At 36.3% G+C, this 26679-nt stretch overlaps 1 protein-coding gene across 1 annotated transcript in view; it reads right to left on the bottom strand.

Moving 5' to 3' along the window:
* LOC140170221 (uncharacterized) overlaps nt 1-23912 on the bottom strand; it is a 45323-nt gene extending 21411 nt beyond the window's left edge. The window contains 11 exon segments of the mRNA XM_072193558.1: nt 1421-1552; nt 1936-2116; nt 4545-4641; nt 6846-7027; nt 7833-7949; nt 9809-9918; nt 14813-14984; nt 18739-18950; nt 20018-20393; nt 21567-22008; nt 23793-23912. Of these exon segments, the coding sequence (XP_072049659.1) occupies nt 1421-1552; nt 1936-2116; nt 4545-4641; nt 6846-7027; nt 7833-7949; nt 9809-9918; nt 14813-14984; nt 18739-18950; nt 20018-20393; nt 21567-21728 (1741 nt within the window). The 5' untranslated portion in view covers nt 21729-22008; nt 23793-23912.
* Between the last annotated feature and the right edge of the window lie 2767 nt (nt 23913-26679).

Consider the following 26679-nt stretch of genomic DNA (forward strand, 5'->3'; position numbering starts at 1 on the left):
TCAACCTGAATTGAACTGACCATGTCACTCGCAACAAAAGAATTTCAAAGGTCATAAAACATCAATTTGGTATCTTCTGCTATAGTGGTTCAGCCGAAAGCCGAGTAGGCCTATTTAAGACAAAAATAATGCATTTACGTGAATCTGTAATTTATATACTGACAGTATATATAAATTAGCTACATGTATTTATATTAGCCACTTGCAGGTTCCGCCATTATGCACTATGTGCGGGAGAGCCTCGAACTGGCAGCATACATGAATGGGAATTGAACCAGTCATATAACATTCTGTGTAAGGTTACGTAATTCTTCCTTTCATGTATGCTGCCAGTTCGAGGCTCTCCCCGCATATAGTGCATAATGGCGGAACCGTGCAAGTGGCGAATGGGGCATCAACTTCGTCGATACTGCCGTTTTCTTGGTTTTTTTGCCAATTTTTTTCATTAAAAAGTTTGAAAGTAACAATTTGATTTTTTTCCCACTTTCGCTGGGATCACTGAATGGGGCTTTGCAACGCGATATATTCAAAACTTGTATTCACCTACTGTTATAGCATTAATCCGATTATTACACAACTTCGCCAGCGTATTCAAGACATCCAATGCAAATAATCATCTAGATTATGACGTATCATACTGTAAATATGGCGGAGTACTCAAATTCATTCAACAAAACCATGATTACAAGCTATTGCAATCTACCGCGACAGCTCGCCTCACACACATAACAAATGCACTATACGATCAAATAGGTTGACGACAACGTTTGATTGAATGCACTGCATTGCGCCATGATTACGGTGAAGGACACCGGTACAAATCCTTTGTATGGAGCCAATCAATAATTTCACGCACATCCTCTATTATTGCCCAATTATTGCCCGGGATGATTGCTGTAAAAGAGCTATTGTTATAATGTTTGATGAAATCGTGTTTAACTATTTGCTTAAGAACGGCACAATGCAGACAAAGCAGACAGATTTACTACATGTGGTACATGTATATACATATAGGGAATGTGTACCTAATTATAATAGGGGCGTATCCAAAAATGAATTCACACCCCTTTCAAATGTCGAGCCAAAGTGCAGGCCCTATGATTGTAGCTGTTTACTCGGGAATCGGGATAAATATTTTCTTCCCATTTGAGCTCCCTGACATGCTTTGGGACTTCAAAACAAAATAAAACATGTTTTATATGAGAAGAAAACATTGAAGGGTTCAACAGACACACAAATGATAGTGAGTACAAAATGGAAACTAGGAAGAATGAAAAGTGCTTCTACAGTAGAAATTTCAATTGAATGAACACAGCCTGACATAGCATGACAATTTTTCACGTATACTGCGAGATGTACTCAGTTAGATATACGGTGTAAAAAAAACAGGAAATATATGAAAGCTAAAATTTGTTCTTACGTGAGCTGTATATGGCTTCTCCCGGTGGCTGCATATGTTGGTTTAATGCATACATTTTGGTGTAGGTCTCTTTTGAACCAAACCTCTCAAAACAAAAATCCATCCAGCTTACGCTTTCAGTCCTCTGTTCACCTGAAATACGACAAATATCATTATTTATAGGCAATTTTCAATATATGAATTGAAGGCACGGTGGCGCAGCGATATAGGCTTAACACTCATAGTCGTGAGGTATCCAGCCGACACAAAAATGTTTTTAAAACACTGTAAACATATTTATAAACATGATTTAGCCTTATTCAGTTTATTTGACGCAAAATATGGCAAACGTTGAGGTTACTAATATTTACTTTCGAACAATTACCCATTTTGCGGTTAATTGTGAGATATTAATGATCTCGATTTGCGTTTGCATTTTTACAAATAATAAAATATGACTGGATCACACACATCGTGCATATTCATGAGGTTATGAATTAGTTATAACATTGGCTTAATTCTCCAGTCAAACTTACTTCCAAGTTTATAGCGTGTATCATCTTCTTCATGGCCTTGGCAGTAGAGCTTAAAATAAAGGAATGCGTCATTTCCACTTCCTTCTGTGCTTATTGTCAACGGCGATGACTGGACAGTGCCTGCACTCTTGATTGGACTTACTAGGAGGGGCTTTCCGTTGCGTCCATCAAGGATGGTCACCTGTGAAGGAAAAATTCTATTTACTGAGAAATAAACGTTTATAAATGTGGGAAATTAAAGGAGTATTTTGTGATCCTTTTAGCATCATCTTTTTATGACATTTTTCAGTAGATATCTACGACAAAAGCTAATTCTGGTGTACCAGAACGTAATTCAAATATCACGATATTTTTGCTAAACAAATTAATCTGCAAGAAATTTTTTGTACATACATGTATTATGTAGCCAGAGGTTTCCAGTGGTATGAAAATCTCAACTTTTTTTTAGAAAAGTGGGGAGATGATGCTGTGGATCACAAAATGCCCTTTCAATTAGGAAAAAGGTTTTTAACACAAGTCTCATGATCCAAAGGTCACAGGTTCAAATCCTAGATGGTCAGTGATTTTATTTCACTGGCTGTCATTTATGATGTGGAGACTTGATTAAAAACTTTTCTCAGAATTCTAGTATAGTATAATATTTTCTTCCATATTATATGAGAACAAAAAGTTGGTCATCGTCAGTATAAACAGCTTTTACTGACGATGAACAACTTTTGTTCTCATATAATATGGAAGAAAATATTTGCAAAATGCAATATACCAGCACTCTTGATTGGGCTTACTTAAGGGCATATTAAACTTAACAATTGCTCAAAATATAGCATTTTTTGATGATGTCATTTCCATCGCTGATCGGCAGAGCGACTGTTGACATCTAATCAATAAGTTGCTAGCTTTTCATTCAAGGCATTGATTCAAGACTTTGATTCATGCTGCTGGCAATTGTGAAAATGCAACCAGCGTGTGCTCAATAGCGATTTTGAGTATGCTACGATTGCTGGCATCATATGCTCTCAAGGGCTGGGGTATGAACGTTTGGACAGTATTTATTTTGGGACATTAGAGCACATCAGACATATCGAATTGCATTCTGAATACTGAAGAATGTCCTTCTGATATCAAATAATTTTGATTTTTGAAATTCGCAATATAATACACATTTTATGGCAAATCATTAAAAATTGATATCTTTGATATTTAACAGTACTCGAAGTAAACTTTACAAATCTGATGATTTATACTTAAAGTGTATGTAGGTGGGATGAAAAGCCGACGATCAATTGGAAATTTTGACCTTTCGTATTGGAGATATGGATTTTTTTCCCAAAACACACAAAAAAATTAGGTCTTTTGGGGAAAAAAATCCATATCTTCAATATGAAAGGTCAAAATTTTCAATTGACCGTCGGCTTTTCCTCCCAGCTACATACACTTTAAGAATATATCATTAGATTTATATAATTTACTTCGAGGACTGTTATATATCAAAATTTGAAAAATATCAAATTTTTATAATTTGTCATAAAATTTATTATATTGTAATTTTCAAAAAATGAAAATTATTTGATATCAGAAAGACATGCTTCGTATTCAGAATGCAATTCGATAGGTCTGTGGTGCTCTCATGTCCCACAAAACGCAAACGAAACGCAATAAACGCTCATTCTAGATCCCTTAAGAGGGGCTTTACATTTTATCCGTCACAAATGATGAGCTGAAAAGGAAGGATTCTAGTTTAATATAAAAATTTTTATTTGGTGTTAAGTAATAGACACTATAGCTAAAATAATAGTTTCTCGATCATGAGAGTATGAATGTACTCGTGCACTGCGTAATGTCGCAAGTTTAGTGGAATGACAAAATAGCGTGATCGATTGTGCACGCACAGGAAATGCAGAGCGTATGTGGTAGGCGTTGTACGCTGACGCAATTGTCATTGCGTGCCTATTGACCTCTCATGATCGAGAAACTATTATTTTAGCTATAAAAGCAACATATTAACAATGCATTTTTTCTTCATATGTGGGTAAAGTATAATATTCATTTTGAATTAATCACAGCTTTTCTGCTTCATGCTTGAATTTTATTTTTAAAGTATTCAAGATTTCAATATGTAAAATGCACCATATCACATTGGGCTATACCAGTTGAAATACATACACACCCTATGGAAGACATGACCTTAAATCTTCCACACAGGGAGTGTGAATTTCAAATGAAGTTACCTAAATGGGTGATTCCACTTGACATCTACACTCCCACTGTAGACAATTTTAAGGTCATGTCAGGGGGGGTATGGATTTAAACTGGAATAGCCCATTGGCTTTTATACAAGTAATAAGCAATTAGTCATGTTCTTCTTGCCACTAGGACAAATCAGTGATTGCACCAATACTTTAACCCCCTGAGCTGCCGATCTAACATTGCCTCTGATTGGTCAATTACATGATATTTTCACTTTAATCACCAATCAGAATAAAGCTTTGTTATTCACCCAATTTTTTTTGCGTGGTGAAATTATTCTAGCAATGTTGCTGATTGGGCCTATTGATAATGAAAACTTCTTTTTGGCCAATGGGCATGTAATTCTCATGGGGTTAACTTACCTCAGAGTTATAGTAGATGGGATAGCCAGGTCCAACATTACTTTGTATCACAAAGTCTGGTATATCATCATCATTGTAAAATCCTGCTGCTGGTGTACTGAAAGGAGAAATAAATGTTGGTGATTTTAATGAGCACTTCACCTAAGCATGTCTATAAAATAGCATACTTCAACAATTATTCAGCTGCCATTAGGATATTTCAGAATCATTTCCGCTTCACCAAGTCCGCAACTGATACACAAGTACTCTCAGTGACTTAGATTGTGATTACCACCAGCAGCTCCCCATTTGACACCTGGTGGAGGGGAGCAATTGGGAATTAAGCTATCTTGCTCAAGGACACAACACGCTGGCTGTGGTGGGGATCGAACCTGTAACCTTTCAATTATGAAGCTCGCGCCCTAAGCATTAGGCCACCATGCTTACAGATAGTAAAGATAGCAAAGGTTCCATGGAAAAGCAAAGGTTCAACCACTGATTTATTTTTACGTTAAGGCATGTCAAGGCAATAACCGCTGTTATCATTGCGGTAAAGCTGATGGGTTGGCACCTAAATAGCTGTTATCCTCCTTTTTGAAGCTAGCCCGTTTCACAATTCCTGGCATGTGAAGTGGGAGTGCATTCCATGTGCAGGCTGTAGATGGAATGAAGGACCATTCATGACTAACAAGGTTAGATCTAGGCATTTGAACTGTAAGGTCATGAGATCTAACAGACCGGGGAAGACGAGGGTCAGTCTGCAGCTGGTCAGGAAAGAGTTGGCACAATAGCTCCCGCTTTACCACAGTACATTCCATGGAACATATTAGGGGATGGAACATAGAGGGGCTTCATCAAAGTTGATCGGTTGAAAAAGATATTGGTCTGCAGTTTGGGAGCAAAGCTACCCGTAACCCGAAAAACCTAATTTTATGTATTAAAAGCTGTGCTTGGTCGAGTTTTGTAACATAAACTCATTTGCAATGGTGTAACAACATATGGTGTGTAATCTACAGGTAGAAAATTTTCTGAAAAAAAGTTGCAGAACCCCCTGTACATGCCCCTTGAAAATTTTGTGACAAGGTTTCGGAAGGCTTGCATATACATTAGTACAGAGCAGACGACATATGAATGGTAATATCATGTTAATTTGGTTTAACCTTTACAATACACAACATTGTCAAATACACAGTTCTAATTTCTAATTCATCGATTTTGTTTTCACTGTCTGTATTAAGCATTATGCAAGGCTGCCGAATTCGGAAACCTTGTTAAAAAACTTTCAGAGGGCATGTACAGGGGGGTTGCACTGCTCAAATTGGATTAAAATGATTATATTCTTGTTCAGAGAGGTCAACACTATATTTTGAGGGGGGCCCCAGAAAAAAATGGAATTATCATACCCCCCCTAATTCAAGGTATCCTCTTGTACCATTCAGTGAATTTTGATGTGTTTTGTCTCCTCATTTGTTGGACTCAGCATTGGGCTATTCCATTTAAAATCCACACTACCCCTGTGAACAATTTTGGAAATACCTTCCACAGAGGGAGTATGAGTTTCAAATTGAATAGGCAGTTGAGTAACTTCAAATTTGAAATACTCACTACAGTTGTGGAAGAATTAGGTAAAGCCATACTACAAGGGGAGTATGGGTTTCAATATGATTAACCCTGACTAATAACATTTGACAAACATACTCCCCCTGTTGAAGATACCCAAAAATCTTCCACAGGAGTAGTGTGGATTTTAAATGGAATAGTCCATTTCCAATGTTGTAAACAAACAGACATAACCCCTTACCCATAAAGTCTCTGCTTCGAGGTCCTAAAGTCTTCCCACAGACTACTACAGACCATGTATCAACAGTCAAATTCCCATGTATTGTATACTGTGAATTCTCGCATATTCATGAGGGCCACTTGTTCTATTGCGCTGTGTCTAACAATCACGCCAGCGTTATATGCCTTCGTGTATACGCAGTAGAGAGTTACGTGCCTTCACGATTATGCAATAGGCTGTAAAAATATGCGGTTATAAGTGCGTAGCAATTTTGCCTGTTGCATTTCATGGAACAATCAGCCCTCATTATCTGGTGATGCTGAGACTTTGACTGCTTGTACATCATGGTCTGTTATGTGGTAATCAAACAGACATATCCCCTTACCCATAAAAAAAAGTCTCTGCTTCTAGTCCTGAAAAAACCTTCCAATTGGATGTCAAGGTAAGGAGTCATATATTACATTCTCAGCCTAACATCCTTAATCCATCCACACACACAAGCAAGCAAGCAAACAAACAAACAAACAAACATAACCCCTTACCCATAACTCTCTGATTCTGGTCTTGAATAATTCCATAGTTGTAGATAAGTCTCCCCATCAAATGCCAGTGTGAGTGAGTCATACATCCTCATCACTATGTCCTCCACATTGTCTCCTGTCAGATCTACCAATACTGGGGGTGTCATGATGCCTTTGGTTTCACCTGTGTACAACTTCTTGGCCTATGGGCAGGAAATAACAATTAAGAACTTTATTATTTGACCTACGATCTTGACAAAAAACCTGAGAATTTGCCAACAAAGTATTTTCATCGTAAAACAGAGCCAACCTGCTAAAATTCTTTAAAGACAAAATGGTAATAGATTGAAACTTTTGCAGGACATGTTGGTGTTAAAAGGGCCAAAACTATTCAGAACTCAATTTTGATTGAGCTCTACTCAGTAGTCTAGCTGGCCTGCCCTATGAGTGAGCACACCACTAAATCAATGCGCCATTTGTGTAACCCTAATGAGTTCCGGTGAAATACAAGGTCTTTTTGAGGTATTTTTGGCTGGTCTTCAGACTAATAATCAGAGCGAGTAGCATATTATAGCTTAAATAAAAGTGTAAAGCCTATACATGAATTTGAGTCGCCAAAATTTTCATAATTATCGAGAAAATATGTCCCTCAAGTAAAAAATGGCAGAAACAGGTTTGCAGTCTTGAGAACATATCAAAAACAGTGGGGGAGGGGAGGGGGCTGTTCATAACATCGTAGCGGGAAAATGAGGTGGAAGGCTACGCATACATTAAAACATATGTTCAACTTTCATCAATTTGCAATCGACTGGTTATCATAAAATATCTCAAAAAGCACCCTAAAGGCCTCAAAATGAGCAAAGAAAACCAGCATTTTTACACATATTTCAATGGGGCGATTATTTAGTGGTGTGCACCCATAAGAGATATGGGGGGAGACAGCACATTGCCCCCTCCCCGTCAAATAATCAGGTTCTTAATATGTCTAGATCTGCAAACATTACTCACATGTATGGTCGTTTTCTCCATGATGTCTTGTAGAGGCATCACCCACAGTGATCCACTATGTGTCTCACCGCCAGTTCCGAATATCACCCAGGGTTTATTATCCTTCTTATAATACACCTGTAAACAAGACAAAGGAAAATAATGTTGAATTATAGTATACAAATATTTACTGCTCATGAGGGATCTGGTGGAGATCTATTTTCCCGCCAGGTGAGGGGAAAATAGTAGTGCTCACTATTTTCCAGTTCACCGAGGGGACCAATAGATTCCACCAGATCCCTAATTTAGAGCAGTAAATATTTGTTTTTATATCCTTCATTAATATATTATTTGTTCATTAAACACAAGGCATAGGCCTAGGCATAAATGTAGGCTAGGCCTAGTCAAGGCTACACCGGCCTTGCTTTGTTTTGATTGCACAAAGCACGCACACAGTTGAGTGGCTAAAGCTTAGCGTGAAAATGTGTGACAACCTCTACAATACCGCCGTGAAACGAGTAACCATGTTAACATGTTCCCTGTTTCACCATCAATGTTAAGATACTGAATCTGATGTAACTCAGATTATGCCATTAAACCGCCGTATTTTAGCTGCACTGTGCTGCTTAATTGTGTGCTTCGCAAGACAAAACGAATTGCTACACATTAATACCCTGGAGCCGGTACTGATATCCCGCGTATGTGGCGAGTTGCATTGACCACTAGTAACTGCGACGCTGTTATGAGGTCATCTGGCGCTCGGGACGCGCTCAGAGGGAGATAGTAAAACTATTTCCCGGAGATAGTACTTTGAATAGTACCCGTTCCCTCATCAATCGGCTTGTTAACAAGTTTGCAAAATAGCAAAACTATTTTTGGTCACATGATACTCGTTTAACCAATTAATGAACGAGAATATATTAATGAGGGATATAATATTTAATGATCTCCTTTATAGGCAACATGAACAGTTTGTATTGCCCATAGCTCCAAAGTCAGGGTCAGTCAGTTTGTAAATTTTTTTTGCCACATAGAGATGCCTCTTAGTTTCACATAAAAAAAACCTGAAACTGGTGAGAAAAACCTGAAAAGACATGTGAATGCAGGCCAAAAAGTCCCAAAATGGGCTGAAAATAAATAAAAACTCCAGAATTTGGACTCTCAAAAAACCCAAATTCAGGCTAATATCCGTACAAAAGTGGCATCTCTGCACATACAATATAAAAAACCCACAACAAATTCAGCCCAAAATTTGATGATACACAATGCTTTTTAAAGTTTGTCAGGCTTGTTTCTTGATTTATATATATCAGACATGTGCAGTAGAAATTACAAATAGGCAAAAATATTTTGCGAATCTTTTATCCGGTCTTTTACTTCTTTCCCAACATCAAGCTGATATACCTGCTCTTTCTTTCTTTTCAGGTCTATTCCAACTGAAATTCATTCACCCCCTATGGAAGACATGGCCTTTATCTTCCACATCTAGGGAGTGTGAAATTCAAATGGAGTATACCTGATGAATGAGTAACTCCATTTGAAATCTACACTCCCTATGCAGGAGGTTAAGGTCATATCTTCCATAGGGGTGTATGGATTTCAACTGGAATAGACTAAGGTGGCAAGTTTTCTGTGATTTAAAAGACCAAATTCCGCAATTTTCCGTGGGTGGTTTTAAATGCTAAATTCTGTGATTTCATTAGAAAGGATGGAATTCCCTTGTGCTAGGTAGGCCTACAGAAGATGCGCTCTGCTAAAATTGGGGTAAAAGAAGTTACTTGCATTATATTATAGTTTTTTTAAGGTTGATATCTTTGAAGACTTTTATTAGTTTTACCTCACATTCTCATTGTTTTTTCTTCCTTTTAATTTTTCTCATGGAAAAACATGTTTTCCGCAAATTTCTGTGTTTTCCGCTTTTTTCTTAAATTCTGTGGATTTTTCCGTTTTTCTGTGACACAGAGAAGTTGCCACTTTAGAATAGACCATTCACATACCTGTGGAGAGTAGTACGATTCCACTCCATCTGGCACTTCCACAAAACTGATCACATGACCATCTCTTCCACTGAATAGCACCAGTTTGCCTACATGTCTCACTGGAGAACCTGGTTATATCAAAGAAATACTGATTTTAAAGTATGTACATTATCAACTTTTTCCATATTCTTATCATTTGCCTATAACTTATAAGGTGACAATAGCTTGCTTAAAGGGGCATTTCGTGATCCACAACCTCATCCCCCACTTTTCCCAAAAAAAGTTGAGATTTTTACACCACTGGATACCTCTGGCTACATAATGTTTATGTACCAAATATATCTTGCAGATTAATTCGTTTAGCAAAAATATCGCCAAATTTGAATTTCGTTCTGGTGCACCAGAACGAAATTACAACACACATTGTCTATGGAGCAGTGTAATACACATAATCATGCATAACTCGCAAACGCAAAATCGAAATCAACTGAAATTTTGTAAATAAGCTTTTTTCGTGGATATCTACTGAAAAATGTCATAAAAAGAGGATGCTAGGATCACGAAATCCTCCTTTAATTGCTAAAAGCTTGTTGGAATTTGTCATGTCTGTTAGTCATTTTTATTTAAATTTGTTGATTTCATAATCTTTGTTTTGTTTTTTCGTCAGGGAAAGACAATTCTCATGTCTTATTGGCCTTCCTACCTTTTCCACCATATTGTGTTTCTTTTGATGTGATAAACGAATAAATGAATGATGTAAAATCAGCCATTTTGCCGGCTGAACAATATGTTTGCAAAATATCTTATCAAAAATTTTAGGGTCATTTTAGCCTCCAGAAAAAAAAAAAACTCTGACCAATCCTACTTGAAATGTCCATCCGCCTGATTACATGATTTTAGCAAAAAGTAAAAAAAAATTCCCCAAAATGCAAAATCTGGTTCGGTTGGACCTGTAAAATATGCTTTTTTCTGTGGCTCTTACATGTATGTATCATTTTGCACTGGCTTATACATGGACATGTGTACTGGAGGGTATAGCACCCAATCATGTACAGGTAGTGTATGACATATACAATGACTTTCACTGATGTGCATACTTGCTTGATCTAACATTGATAACAGATTCAATTCCCATGCTGCATAAAGAAAAACAATGCTTAAGTTCAAAAAATTCATATTAAATTTTTTAGCTATACACAACCATAGTGGCGTAGCCTGACTGACTCTGACCCTGACAAAAAACACCAACCATAAGAAAAACACTGACCTTAAAGGCCCATTCAGTGATCCCAGTACAAGTGTAAAAATATGTGAAATTGTTTATGAATTGCTTAAAAGTGAAGGATAAAGTCATTCAAATTGACATTTGGTATTTTTGAAACAAAACATTTGGTAAAAAACAAAGAAAACAGCAGTATTGATGAAGTTGAAGCCCCATTTAAATACATGTAGCTAATTTATATACTGTCAGTATACATTGTATACAGATTTAATGTAAATGCAGGCCTTGCCGTCTAGATTTTGAAGGCAAGTGGTCAATCACTCGCTAGCAAGTAGCTAGGTGAGTGGTCTGAAGATCATTAGGTCTGAAGATCATTTGTACCAATATGAAACCCTACCGCACTGTTGACACCCTCTTTCGTTTTCAGGGATTAAGGCTAATTAATTAGAATAAAGCGAATACATTGAAAGTGTTGAAACTTGAATGTAAATTGAATTCAATTTTGGGAGATTCGCAGCGAGCAATTTTTAGTGTCTATGGTGAGTGGAAAACCGCTCGCTAGAAATTGAGTTTAGGCGAGCCGCTCTCGCCTCAAATGGCAAGGCCTGTAAATGCTTTTTTTTAATACACAGTTTTTAGCTGAGCCACTAACCGGCTATGTTAGTACATCTATGAAAATGAAAAAGGTATACCAAAATCCGAATTTTGATGATTTTCCGAACGTCCGGATGAACAACTCACTGAATGGGCCTTTAACAAAAACCCAGACTCACTTTTCCATTTTCAAAAAAATATAAATAATAAATATAATTTGTCCTTGACCAGACTGATATCATAGGAATAATATATTTTCAATATTATTTTGAAAATCCAGTTCTAATAAAGCTAATGGAAATGGATCATTAGTTTCCCACTTAATGAGATGAAATAACACAAAGTACATAATATTATAGGGAGTAGTTGCTACAATTACACTAGATATTGGTATGAAATAATCATGGCTTTCAGTTTTCAACTCAACGTAAAAGGGGGAAAAAGTATGTCAGCGAATTGGACACCTTAACCCCAAAAGCACTATCTGCCCATCTAACATTGCCTCTAATTGGTCAATTACATGATATCTTCACTTTAATCACCAATCAGAATGGAGTTTTGCAAATAATTCACCCCAACTATTTTGCGTGGTGAAATTATTCTAACAATGTCGCTGATTGGTCCATTTGATAGTGAAAACTTCTTTTTGGCCAATCGGCAGGTATTTCTCATGTCATGGGGTTAAACAAAAGAGGAGATCACTTCTTATTATTCATTATTCCATATATTATGCACCAGTCTGGAGTGTGGTGTTGGCCTAAAACATGCTTTGAATATATCTGATCCTATACATGTACAAGAATTTTGTAAATTTGGTTTAAAAACCCCCACTAAAGCTGCCTGTGGTCATAAAGTGCATCAACCTTCAATTTAAAATAAATAACATTAAACATGGACTTCTCTCTTCCTTTTTTTCAAAAAGTCTGGATGACCACTATTGGTTTTTGTTACTTATATAAATTAGCCTTATAATTAGCTCTATAAGTATCTCTGACAAATGTGGCAAATTTAACATGATTTGCATGCATATGGTGGTTACGCAAATCTAATGGACTACTCTACAACTATATTGTATAATCTTGTTTTCAATTTGTTTTTCGATTATTATGTAAAAAAACTGACAACTTTTTATTGCCATATGCCATTACTGCTTGAAGCTTTGGCCTCAAATTGTAGTACATAATCACAGATAATGGATGAACTTTGTAGTTTGCAAAACAGCCTATTGAAATGAATGAACAAATGAAATGGTTCAGTGAACCAGAGTGAACAAATTAAAATGAATGCTGTAGACTAGACTACAAGGTTTCTTTTATTATGTCCCATCACCTGTATGGTCCTGTGTTATACAACATAAGAGATTACATAAATAAAACCAATGGCTTCTGGTTCATTGAACCATAAAAGAACTGTTTGAATATGAAACTGAACACTACTTGAAGTATACTGCTCAAAGAAAGTATCCTTACACTTGGATAAATAATCACAATTTCAAAACTGAACTATATTGAGGTAAATTTGTTTTTTTAATAGATGCACTATCTAATCCGGCACATTTTGACACCCCATTGAATCCAATGTGACTTCAAGAAGCAAAGTTACAAGCATTTGATTAGATGAAGGTCCAGTTTTAAAAGTGACACACTGGCCTATTCAAAACTCCACGGACTAGGCAACTGGTTTGAGAGTGGTAAATTGCTCATTTGTGTGTGCCTTTAATTTAAAACAAAAGGAACAAAAGAAAACTGAAACAAAAGAGCTGACAAATAAAATGGAAGTTATGAAAAGTACAGAATACTAAAAACTGAAATAAATACTGCTTTAAATAAGGCTTCATTGATGAAACTGTATAGTCTCCTTGTTGCGCTTGTTGGAATCAATTTGCGCCTATAGGCCAATTTGTCACTTTTAAAACAGGACCTTTGTCTATTCAATTGCTTGTAACTTTGCTTCTTGAGGTCATGTTGGATTCAATGGGGTGTTATAATGTGCAGGATTAGATAGTGCATCTATTACAAAAACAAATTTACCCCAATATGGTTCAGTTTTGAAATTGTGATTATTTTTCCAAGTGTAAGGATACTTTCTTGGTGCAGTATACTATTGAAGTATACTCAAGAAATGTGTGACTCTCATTTTGCACAAAATTTTACAAAAAGCTGTATTTTTCAGAGACTTGAAGTGTAACTTACCGATAATTTGTGTTCAACATTAAAACAAAAAAATAATACGATCAAGTAGTTTTTGGATTTTACACACAATCAGTGGTCCAAATAAGAAAATAAAGGTGGTTGTCCGCCAGACAACCAAGTCGCAATTTTTGGTTGTCTCCCACACTTTTTAGTTGTCCGTATTTCTTCGGCACCAACACTTTTGCAAAGTTGACTGTGTAGAAGTTATCATATGTAACCCCTCAGCACAACTGATGAGCCCTGAAGTCGCCAATCATCATTTTTGAGATATTCAACCAAAATATTCTGCTTGAAATTAGCTTTAAAATGATGTATATCATGTCTATAGTACTTGACATTTAAGTAGTGAAAAATCAATAAAACAGTCAATAAATCCTTTGTTTCCTATTGTTTATTGTTTTAATTTCGATGGAGCATATCTCAATAGTGGCACTGGTGACATCCGGGCTCAGTTGTGGAGGATGGTCGCATATTTGATCAATGGTTAATAAAATATATACATGTGCAAGCCTCAAAATAAGCAGATCTGGACCAGGAGCCACACATTTGGAAAAAAGCAGCTCCTGGTCCTGTGATTATCTAGTGAACCAGGAGCCATTTTTAAAGAGCTATTTCTATAGTTATTTTGAAAGTCGTTTTAATTTCAATTGTACACATTAAATACAAAACCTGCTTTACCAACCAGGCTCTATTTAAAAAAATGTAGAGCCTGGTTCATATGATTTTGGTGTGGACCATGAGCCAAAATGTTATGACCATTGGGTAAATGGTTCCTGGGTGCCTGCTTATTTTGAAGCTTGAACATGTGTACACATTATCCATTATTTTTATTCAAAAGTTGTATCATGACTATACTTGTAGTGTTTTTTATGAACTTTTTGAAATTGTGCATGCAGATATTTCAACCACAAGTACGCATTTTTGGTTGTCCAGTACTTTAGATTTATTTTAGTTGTCCCGGGCGAACGGACAACCACTTATTTCGAACACTACACATAATCATCAAATAATTACCTGGTACTCTGAATGGATCTCCGCCATGAATATTCAGTACATCCTGTGTACCATCACCATCCATATCCTGCACAAACTGTGCTGTATAGAGATTGCTGATACTCTCCAGGATCTCATTGTCATCAAACACCCAGATGGCTTCACCTGTTGCGCCACTTACTAACATGAATAGCTGTGTAGGAATAAGAGAGCAAGAACAATGTTTATAAAGGCAAGGGACTGGTCTATTGATATGCTTGAGGAACAGAATATTAGTGCTGTCATTGTCATGCAATTATTTCGACATGTTATTGAAATTAGATAAAGTTGCCAGTTTCTCTGCTTACTAACATGAATAGCTGTGTAGGAATAAGAGAGAGCAATGTTTATGAAGGCAAGGGACTGGTCAATCGATATGCTTGAGGAACAGAATATTAGTGCTGTCATTGACATGCAATTATTTCGACATGTTATTGAAATTAGATAAAGTTGCCAGTTTCTCTGCTTACTAACATGAATAGCTGTGTAGGAATAAGGGACTGGTCTATCGATATGATTGAGGAACAGAATATTAATTAGTGCAGTCATCGACATGCAATTATGTCGACATGTTATTGAAATTAGATCAAGTTGCCAATTTCTCCACTTACTAACATGAATAGCTGTTTAGGAATAAGACAGAGCAATGTTTATAAGGCAAGGGACTGGTCTATCGATATGCTTGAGGAACAGAATATTAGTGCAGTCATCAACATGCAATTATTTCGACATGTTATTGAAATTAGATAAAGTTGCCAGTGTCTCTGCTTACTAACATGAATAGCTGTGTAGGAATAAGAGAGAGCAATGTTTATGAAGGCAAAGGACTGGTCTATCGATATGCTTGAGGAACAGAATATTAATTAGTGCAGTCATCGACATGCAATTATGTCGACATGTTATTGAAATTAGATCAAGTTGCCAGTTTCTCTGCTTACTAACATGAATAGCTGTGTAGGAATAAGGGACTGGTCTATCGATATGATTGAGGAACAGAATATTAGTGCAGTCATCAACGTGCAATTATTTCGACATGTTATTGAAATTAGATAAAGTTGCCGATGTTGACATAAAATTTTGATTACAACATTTATCAATGATTGTTTTATATGACACATGGTACTTATGAAATTGTGATAAAATTATGTTTTACTTTTTAAAAGGTATTTTACCATTAAATTAAATCATGGTTTTTTTTTATTTTACACTTTATGCTTAGTCTTTATTTAATGATGTGAAAGTGCATGGAAAATCATACGCAAAAAAGTAAAATTTGCATAAATTATGCAAATTAGATAGCCAATATTAATCAATTAATTGCCAATCACAAAAATTACCCATTATAAAGTACTCCAGTAACAGCACACAGTGTCTACACCCTATATTATAAATATTTTTTTCATGTAGCTCCATACTAGTTGGTGATCAATATTCTATTGTTGACACAGATAAAGAAAGTTTGCATTGTGACATAGACGTGTGATTGAATATATTCAATACAAGCACCTGGATCCTAGGTGAATGGGCTAATGTGTTCCTTTATACAAATGTAATTCTCAAAATTAAATATATCACAATTTCAACTTACGATTTAAAATTTTTTACGCCTAAAATGCAGTAAAAATATATCCAAAGCAATTGGCAATGGTCGCTAATTAGTGTATTTAATTTCAAGTTAGTGTATTAAAAACAAAACCTGCGTTTTACCTGAAAACAAATCTAATTTCCTTGTAATAGCAACACTACATGGGGTACTAGAGCATGTACGCAAATCGTAATCATGTGTAGAATAGAAACTTGATTGTATCTCATAATATAGACTCATATGATAGTCGTATGATGCTTAGCCTGAGTCGCTCGGCCTATCTCGAACAAAATCGCCATGCGTAGCTATTGAAAAACGAGAGGATTTGCCGTACTATCGCGGCAATTTTTGACACGAAGATATAGGGATGATGACGCTGTGCAGCACATATGCTTGGGATCAACTTGTATAAACTAAAACAAAATGCACCAATTCACATTGATCCAACTTACTTACCCCAGTCCTGCCAGCATGGCTTGAAAAAGTGGGGAATTTGGGAAGCTCATTCCCAGGAAATGTGTGTGTTTGGAGGGAAATTCTGGTATTGGGAGGGGATATTGTGTCTTTTTTTGTACATAAAAACATGCTATAAATTGTGAGAAATTTTAGCTTGCTTCCCGGGAAATTAACATTTTTTCAAGCCCTGCCTGCCAGCACTCAGGTCAAGGGCTATTTTAGAAGAACAAAATCACTGCACGTTAGCGAACGTAAAATCTAAAAGATCAGCTAGCGGAGACAAGCTTGAGGGGAAGGGATTGATGCCAGAGGGGTTGTATCCCCTAGAGTTCTGTAAACTTTTATAAATCACCCGTTAAAATCACACATTTTACCGACTCATTTTTGAGGTTAAGGGCTGAGAGCTGGGAGCACATCACTCAGACATACCAAATTGCATTCCGAGTACGAGGAATAGCTTAAAACTGATATCAAATTCTAATTTTGAATTTTTGAAATTTGCGATATAATGCAAATTTTATGACAAATTATTAAAAAATGATATTTTTGACATTTAACAGCATAATGATATGCACTTAAAGTTGGAAATTGATTGTCTGGTTCACTAGTGTATTTCACTAAGTCATTTAATTGACTCGTCATTATTTTAATTACCTACAGCTCCATGAAAGTACACACTAGGATCATTAATGTCATTAAGTTTATGGTATTGATGGTATTGATATGCAAAAACGAATACAAATTCTGCAAAAATGCATAAATGCGCACAGGTGCCTACAATTGCACAAAATTAATATCTGTAAAATGTAATAATAATTAAAAAAATCCTTTTGATTTACTTAGAAGGGTAGGTTTCATTTATGTCATTCTATTTAATTGAACTGTCATTTTTGATAACTCCATAAAAGTACACAGAACCTCTTTATTAAATGTTGAATGAAATGCTCACGTGTCCCTACCATCTCTTAACCTGTCGCACAGTAGCGTAAAGTTCTCAAAATAAGATTTCTGCAACTTAAGTGATGCAAAGGTGCATTTAAGTTGTCGGCAAATTGCATTTAAAAAAATTTACACAGTCATACAAATTTCATTACAAAAGATTAAACACACTCTTCATGAACTAAATGACTATAGTGCTCCACTTACACTAAGATGTCTACAGGGTAGACTATGCCATAGTCGAATTTTGATTTAAATAAAAATATGTTATTATTAATCATGATGAACGCATCCTGTTAGAACTCAAAATTATACTATGTGTATTATAATTAATAGTAAAATGGTCATAAAGAGTTTATATAATTAGTGACAGTATAAGTAAAGTATACTTATGTTATTGAATGCAACATCTTGCATAATGGCTCACTTTAATACTGAACAATTCTGATTTTGGAATCTACCAGTTTATTCGTGAAAACCCTAGTGAAAAATCGGACTATGTACTTTGACTTTTAAGCAGAACTTTACCCCGGGACATCGTTCTCTAAAACACACTGTCATTCATACTTGTTTATCAACCAAATTTAACCACAAGCACTAAGCATGGTGGTCAATACGCGCTAGATGTATGTTCATCCACCAACTTTCGCGCCAGCACAAAAGCGCCACATTCCATAGTTGTGTACCAGGTATAGTTAATGGCAATGGCACGTGCCCGGAGGATTTAAACAATAACAAGATCTGGGCGACCAATCACAAGCCAGATTCATTTAAAGATGCATTACATCATGGCCAATTTTAGTTAGTTACATAGAGACCTGTGTTAAAAATGTTAAGCGCAAGTCAAAGTAAGTAGTCCACTTGGGAAGCTAACAAACAGAGGGAGTACACATTCACATTACAATTCACATTGATCCAATTTACTTACCCCAGTCCTGCCAGCACCCAGGCAATCCTTCACCCCATCCTTATCAATATCCACATTACAATTCAGAGCAAATATTTCTTGCTTTGTGCGATAATTCCATAACATCTCGCCAGTCCTCCCATCCAATGCTAATATTCCACCGAAACAAGGCTTCTCTCCATTGAAATAGATACCACACAGGAGATTTTCATCATTGAAATACCCATTGACAGCTGAAAATAAAAGGAATGTTGAATTATTTTGACGGTTGGGGTTGCTGAAATTAGCATGCTCACTCACCATTTGGAGTGAAACTTTTCATGGAGTGTCTATATGGAGTGGTCCTGAATTTTCCAATTTTAAAATGCTTTGGACAGTGTTAAATTTTCTTGATGTACATATATTTAAGGACATTATAGTTAATGATATCGTTATGAATTCGGCAGACGGCCGAATCCGGACTCGGCTTTTGGTAAATTCATTTTACGCATGCATAACATTTGAATTAGAGAAGAAGGGATCAATGATGTACAATAGAGGGCAGCATGTCAATTTTTTAACGGAGATCAGATGATAACAGCATAATAAGTAATCAAAAGAGGGCGACATACAGGGTTAGCTAACGGTGCATCGCAGTGTGGTCAACGACGATATCCGTAAAAAAATCGATATGCTGCCCTCTATAGGTAAATCATAGATCCCTTGTTCTCTAATTCAAAAATAATGCATGCGTAAAATGAATTTACCAAAAGCCGAATCTGGATTCGGCCGTCTGCCGAATTCATAACGATATATACAAAGAAACAACTCTAAACAATAAGTACCGGTAATTTAGCTGCAAAGAGAAATTTGGTTGACTTGGTCATTAATTAATCTTTCACTCTAGGGAGTATTAACATGGAACAGCCATATCTGGCCAATCAGGAGCCTGAATTCCAATCTGTCCCAGACAATAGAATTGGGCTGCATTCTATGACTAAGGCCTTATACACATATATATCCATACTTTTGGTTCAACTTCAGTTTGGTAGTAATGAACATATATATAGGTGCTGGTCACTGTGTGCTAATCTGATCCAACAGTGCCTACATGTATACACACATGTTTGCTGTGCATGATGAAAGTACCAACATCATTACTAAACTTGGTGTGAAATTAAAGCAGCCATAGTCAAGTAGGTATAGTTTAGGTCTATTCCAGATATTAACAGCACCTACCCGACCCTACAGAAGACACAGGAAAATCAAAAACTTTTTGCTATTTTTCCCTTGTATATTTCTTATAATTCATACAACATACCTGTGGAGTACCCCAAGATCACATCCAAGGTCCCATCCTTATTTACATCAATCAATCTAACGGCAGTCTCTGTTTGATACATAGGAAAATTCTGTATCCAGACATCCTCCACATCAAAACTTGTGCATGGCAGTACTTCAGTTTCTACTTTCTCTGGCACTTTTATCGTAGTCCCATTAGGTAACACTGTCACATAGAAATTTTCTTGAGTTGTGACTTTATTTATAGTTGAGTGATAGTCATGTGTGATTCGAAATAATACAAATGTGACGAGGGATATGACGGATAGCATCATGACCACGTAGAATGCTTTAAGGCAACGCTTTTGTTGACGGACCTGCCAGACTGTTGGACCTCGAGACATACGCATTGCCACCTAAAATATGGAAATAGGTATAAGTGTGATAAGTTTTAGTTAAATACTTTGCTTTTCATGAGATTTCAATTTACAGTTGCATACATGTAAATCAGTGACCCAGCATCACAAAATAGGATACTTTGCAATAAAAACTATTTTAAATTAACAGCGCAAATGTCGAAAAAAAAGTCAACTTGGGTCAAATTTCCCCAATAACTTGTTTAACGTTGACACATGCCTAAGATTTTAGCTGAAATTATACACATGATAGTTTGCAATTGTAATTGAAATCTGCATAATATAATGGTAAATCTGCAGGTATGCTATAGATGCAATTATTTTACTAAAGTGACATTTTCAATCACTCACAACATTGGTCACAACACAGAGTGGCTATTTAAAGGGGCATTTAAATGATCCACAGCCTCATCCCCCACTTTTCTCAAAAAAAGTTGAGATTTTTATATCACTGGAAACCTCTGGCTACATAATGTTTATGTACAAAATATTTCTTGCAGATTAATTCGCTTAGCAAAGATATCGTGAAATTTGAATTTCGTTCTGGTGCACCAGAACGAAATTACAACGCATTGTCTATGGAGCAGTGTAATAGCATAATCATGCATAACTCGCGAACGCAAAATCGGAATCAACTGAAATTTTGGAAATCGGTTTTTTTCGTGGATATCTAATGAAAAATGTCATAAATAGAGGATGCTAGGATCATGAAATACTCCTTTAAGAGTAATTTTTCCAAATCTGTTTCACACAGCGACATATAAGTTTAGAGCTAGCTATATTCTAGTTGTTCCTTTTTAACTATACAGTTTAATAGTTTGAACCTTAAACTTCAATTTCAAATGGAATCAGACCACTGAGAGATACCAGAGGAGTAATCAACTCCATTATAAGTATTCAAACTGGGAAACATATTTTGTCTTTCCCGTGTTAAGCGACAGATGACAAGTTCAAAATGAAGTTCTTATAAGTTTAGAGCTAGCTATATTCTAGTTGTTCCTTTTTTTACTATACAGTTTAATATTTTGAACCTTAAACTTCAATTTCAAATGGAATCAGACCACTGAGAGATACCAGAGGAGTAATCAACTCCATTATAAGTATTCAAACTGGGAAACATATTTTGTCTTTCCCGTGTTGCGACAGATGACAAGTTCAAAATGAAGTTCTTACCTTAGGTCGTTTCCGTGGTGACATAAGAGGTTTGAGTGAGATGCTAACATTCTCATCAATCTCCTCCTCTTCTTCATCCTCATCATCGGAGCTGAGCTGATCCAAGTAGACATCATCGTACGGTAAAGTCCCAAGACTTGATGCTATCATTGGAGAGGTCATCTTATGGTCGTCAGTGATGGTCATCGGATGATTGAAGAAAGGGTCAACGGTTTTGAGGCGTCAATTAACGGCAGAAGGGATTGATATGTGCTTATGTAGCGAGTTGTTAGATGATGATTGAAGAAAAGGATCCAAAACCGTTCAGGAGGCATCTAAGTTTCTGTCCATCCAGCTTGATGTGTAGTGTTCAGCATAGGAATCTTGATAATGCTACATCTACATACATACATACACTGTAGTAGACCTACCATGTCATACCAAGATTTTCTTCATTTGTTCTCTACGGAAAAAATGCATCAATCATAAAAATTATTGAATTGGTGTCACTGGTGAATGCCAACTTTTTGCAAGACAAATCAAGGGTAGACATGCGACGTTATTGCCCGACAGTAGGCCTATGCGTGCAAATTATGGCAATTTACTATAGTTAATTACATTATACTTAATTTTCAGCTTTGGGACTTGGTGTAATTGAAAAGAACAATATCTGAAACCTTTTAAATGACCACAAATCACGATACGTCACTAGATGTGATGAACCCGACGAATTGATATGCTCAAAGAAAGGTGTAACTCAAGCTGATCTTTCTTTAGCTTCACCAATGTATCGTCAACGTAGCAAACCTAACCCAAACTCAATAACCCAATCACCATCAGTTTGAAAAAGACACAGAGTCGTCGTGTCGAAAGCTCACGTAAGTGAACAATTTTAGTTGTGTGTATAGGTTTAAACTCTACCAATATGTAGCAAAACTAGTTGCATGGATTCAGCCATGTTCACACATTTAGATTTAACACAAATCACACTTTTGACAAAAAGATGTTGTGATTTTGGACAGAGAACGTAGTGGTATGAAAGGGTGTCAAAGAAGCAATCTACGTTACAAAGAAAGAACAACCTTCACTAAACAGGGGAGGTGGTCTGCGCCATAACTTGGCGGGGGCCTACAATTCTGTCGTCAAGAACATTCGTAAGAAGTTTGACTCAAGATCAACGACCTCTGGCAACACCACCTTGTCACAGGTCAACAACCTTTTCCCGCCAGATCATGAAGACAGCCTGAAGATAAAGTGAAGAAGATAAGGTGCGATAATGTAGCCTCTCAAAATAAAACAGTTGATCAGTTTCATGATTCAAATTTAATATTTACCGTACCTGGATGAATTGAATGCAACCTTCACAAACATATTTTTATAAATGGTATGGTTTAAAACAATTATAAAAAAATTAGAAATGAAACTGCACTAGATACAATTACAAATGTTTAATATTGTTATACCGGTACTCCAAAATATTCAAAGCCCTACCGTATCGTACTAAATATTGTGACAATACAGACAACACCAACATTCTTGCTCAGCAGTGCCTAATAGTCACGATAGTGGTAACAGATAGTTGCAACAGATGTTATTTATGCTGTTAATGTTGAAATTTGGATGAAAGTTATTTTGATGAGTCGACTCACTCGACTATATCTTTTGAGTAAAATTTGTCTATTTTGAAGTCTAAAATTTTAAGTGCAATTTTAGCAACATTTTTGATGTGATCGCCCGTCGTGATCGGTGTGTTTACTTCTGAACTTCCACTGCTTTACATGGTGTCATGCTTCAGCGAATCCGACTAGATTTTGAATGCAAAGGTCACTAGAAATGTAGAATGTGATGTGAAGCTATCGGTGAGCAAATTTGTGGCTTGACTTCTGCAAATGGGTATCATGCTCTATCAACATCAAGTACCGGTACTAGAGCTTGGGTCTGGACTCTTTATACATAGACAACATCTTTAGTTAGGTTTCCTTTCACTTTTACTTTCCTAGGCTAATAATCCTATATTGCAATGCCAAGGCAATTGCAATTTGGGCCAAGTTGGCTGACTAGCAAATGAGTACGGTTTGCCTTTTTGTTTTGTACCTATGTTATTATTATTAAATTAGATGATTGATATCTCTAATGTAAGTAATTTCATGCTAGTGGAAAAGAGAAAAAAAAAAAAAGTAATTTCATGCTAATAACAATACCTAGTGTTGGTAAAAGTCACTGCACTGTTTTATTACGTAAGCTTACCATACGGAGCTGAGCCAGCCTCATCCACCTGTCACTGCAACCTGTCGTTGTTTTGGTTCACTGACTTGATTGATTGATATCACAGGGTTGCCATCCTATTCTTACTTTGGAACCTAGAGAATTTAATACAAAATCGCCAACCAGGAGAGCGTGGCCTAGCGGTTTAGGCATAGGACTGTGAACCCAAGGGTCAAGGGTTCGAATCCCAGGTCCGGCTCTTTGTGTCCTTGAGCAAGACACTTCACTCTACTTGCTTAGTGCTTCGGAGGGCACTTTAAGCTGTCGGTCCCGTGTACATGCATATTTTCTCACATTAATGTAGTGTGCACGTTAAAGGGGCACTTCGTGATCCACAGCCTCATCCCCCACTTTTCTCAAAAAAAGTTGAGATTTTTATATCACTGGAAACCTCTGGCTACATAATGTTTATGTACAAAATATTTCTTGCAGATTAATTCGTTTTGCAAAGATATCGTGAAATTTGAATTTCGTTCTGGTGCACCAGAACGAAATTACAATGCATGTCTATGGAGCAGTGTAATACACATAATCATGCATAACTCGCAAACGCAAAATCGGAATCAACTGAAATTTTGGGAATAGGCTTTTTTCGTGGATATGTACTGAAAAATGTCATAAAAAGAGGATGCTAGGATCACGAAACACTCCTTTAAAGAACGTCACAGGCTATTCGAAAAGAGCAGGGGATCATCCCGGTCATGTTGACTGTACTTCAAAATACACTCATCTACTCTAGGTTCCAGAGTAAAAAATAAGTACAGCTTGTCTGTACGCAGTGCGACAATACTCATACATATGAGGGAGGCACTTATAAGGAAGAAGAAGAAGAACCAGAGAGAGACATGTAAACGTAGGCCTGCAGGTAGTCATGAAGCAATTCCTGGAGAGGGCAATCCCTCATTTGCATGTGACGCTTTCTTATTTAAATTAGCCATTGTGTTTATATTGCTTAATATTCATATGTTATGGGGAGCACTTTACACCACCAGGTTGGGCAAGTCATGAATAATTTAGCGTTGTGAAGCCAAATAAACTTATTATTTCCCAGGCTTGAAAAAAAATTACAGGCAGAGGTGGGAATCGATCTCGGTACCTCCCGGTTAAAAAGCACAGTGCAAGACCGCTAAGCCAGCTAAATATCTGTTGTGAGACGTGTAACATTAAATCAGTATTAAAAGACGTAGATTCTTATTTTGGGCTCAAAATGTAGAAAAGGGGAAATATTTGTCTCTGCTCTAAAGAAAATAAAAATTGAGATCTTCAAAACAAAATGTTACGGCCCTATTGAAAAAAAAAAGATTGATATCAAAATAACTTTAAATTCATTTCACGAGGCGGCATTGTCACAGACGAACACTGTATAGGCTAAAAACTAGGTCCTCACCACTAGACGACGTCGTAGCACAGTGGGTGATGCAAAGGTTATTGGTTCGAGTCCTCCTGTCAGCAATGTTTGTTTTTGTGAATGCAATGCTACGATACCATTTGTTCAAATTTTTCTTATTTATTTATTTCTTTTTTTATTTATTTATTTATTTATTTGTTTATTTATGTAAATAATTATGCTTGTATTTATTTTGTTTAATCACTCACTCACACTCTTTAGAAAAAAGGGCTCTTGGTCGATCAGTTCATTTATTCATTGTTTGATGGTTTGATATGATATGTCTATTGATTGAAATTGAATATCATATAATTTATTCATATTCATTGTTTGTGAATTGATTGATTAATTAACTGATTGATTGATTTGTTGAGCCGGTGCAAATGCGTGAAATGTTAGAGGTGAGTTACTTGAACAAGCCTTAATAGTTATAATAAATAAATAAATAAATAAATAAATAAATAAATAAATAAATAAATAAATAAATAAATAAATAAATAAATAAATAAATAAATAAATAAATAAATAAATAAATAAATAAATAAATCGCTTTCCCCTCTCAGCCTGCAAAAATATTGTGACCACCCCCTGTTGCACATTCAAATTATTGGGATCCCAAATAATGATTAAATACATCAGATTTGTAGATGTAGGCCTACAGTAAAAAAACTTTTTTAAACTAAACCGATATTTTACTCATTATTGACCATGGTAGGCGAAACCGTCAATAGTGATTAAAGAATTTTTGTTCAAAATAAAATTTCCATATCATAAGCGTTTCCGGACCTTTACTATTATCCTCCCCCCTCCCCCCAGGGGGGGGGGGAGTACTCACGTATAAGGTTTTCCACGAAAAATCCAGAGACATGGGTCTCCCTTTTAGATTTTCGGTGCTATGTGTGAAAAACATGCCGGAAAACATGTTGCTTTTACTATTTTCAAGCTCAAATCCTTAGATATGGGTCCTTACTTTCCTGACAATCCTTAGATATGGGTAGGGGCCTACCTATTTTCGGTAAAATCGTGACCCTTAGAAATGGTTATGGGTTCGGAAGCTCGGGCCGCACATCTCCGTCGAAAAATAATCCAAGTACCCGCCCCCCCCTGGTTATCCTATATAAGCCTTTTAAAGCGTTTTAAGGCCAAAATCGCACCCCTCATCCCAATTTTACCCTCCCCAGGACTCATAATTATTCACAGCCCCTGATGATCTCCTAAATTATTCAATTGTTTTTTCGATGGACCTAAGCTCCTGTAATATGCATGCACATATTGAATAGGCCTACAGCAAGCTACATTCAAATTATACATGCACGATGCAAGTGCTATTCCAGAAACGCTGCACATGCATCAGTGACATCACTTAATTAATATTACTACCGGTAGTGAATAGCAAGCTTCGAAGGTTGAAAGTGCGCCCGCTTTACTACCTGAGAGCAATCCGGTAGTGGCGTTTCAATTTATTACGTGTTGGGAAATCCA

The sequence above is a fragment of the Amphiura filiformis genome, chromosome 14 (genome assembly GCF_039555335.1).
Source record: "Amphiura filiformis chromosome 14, Afil_fr2py, whole genome shotgun sequence".
Lineage (NCBI taxonomy): Eukaryota > Metazoa > Echinodermata > Ophiuroidea > Amphilepidida > Amphiuridae > Amphiura > Amphiura filiformis.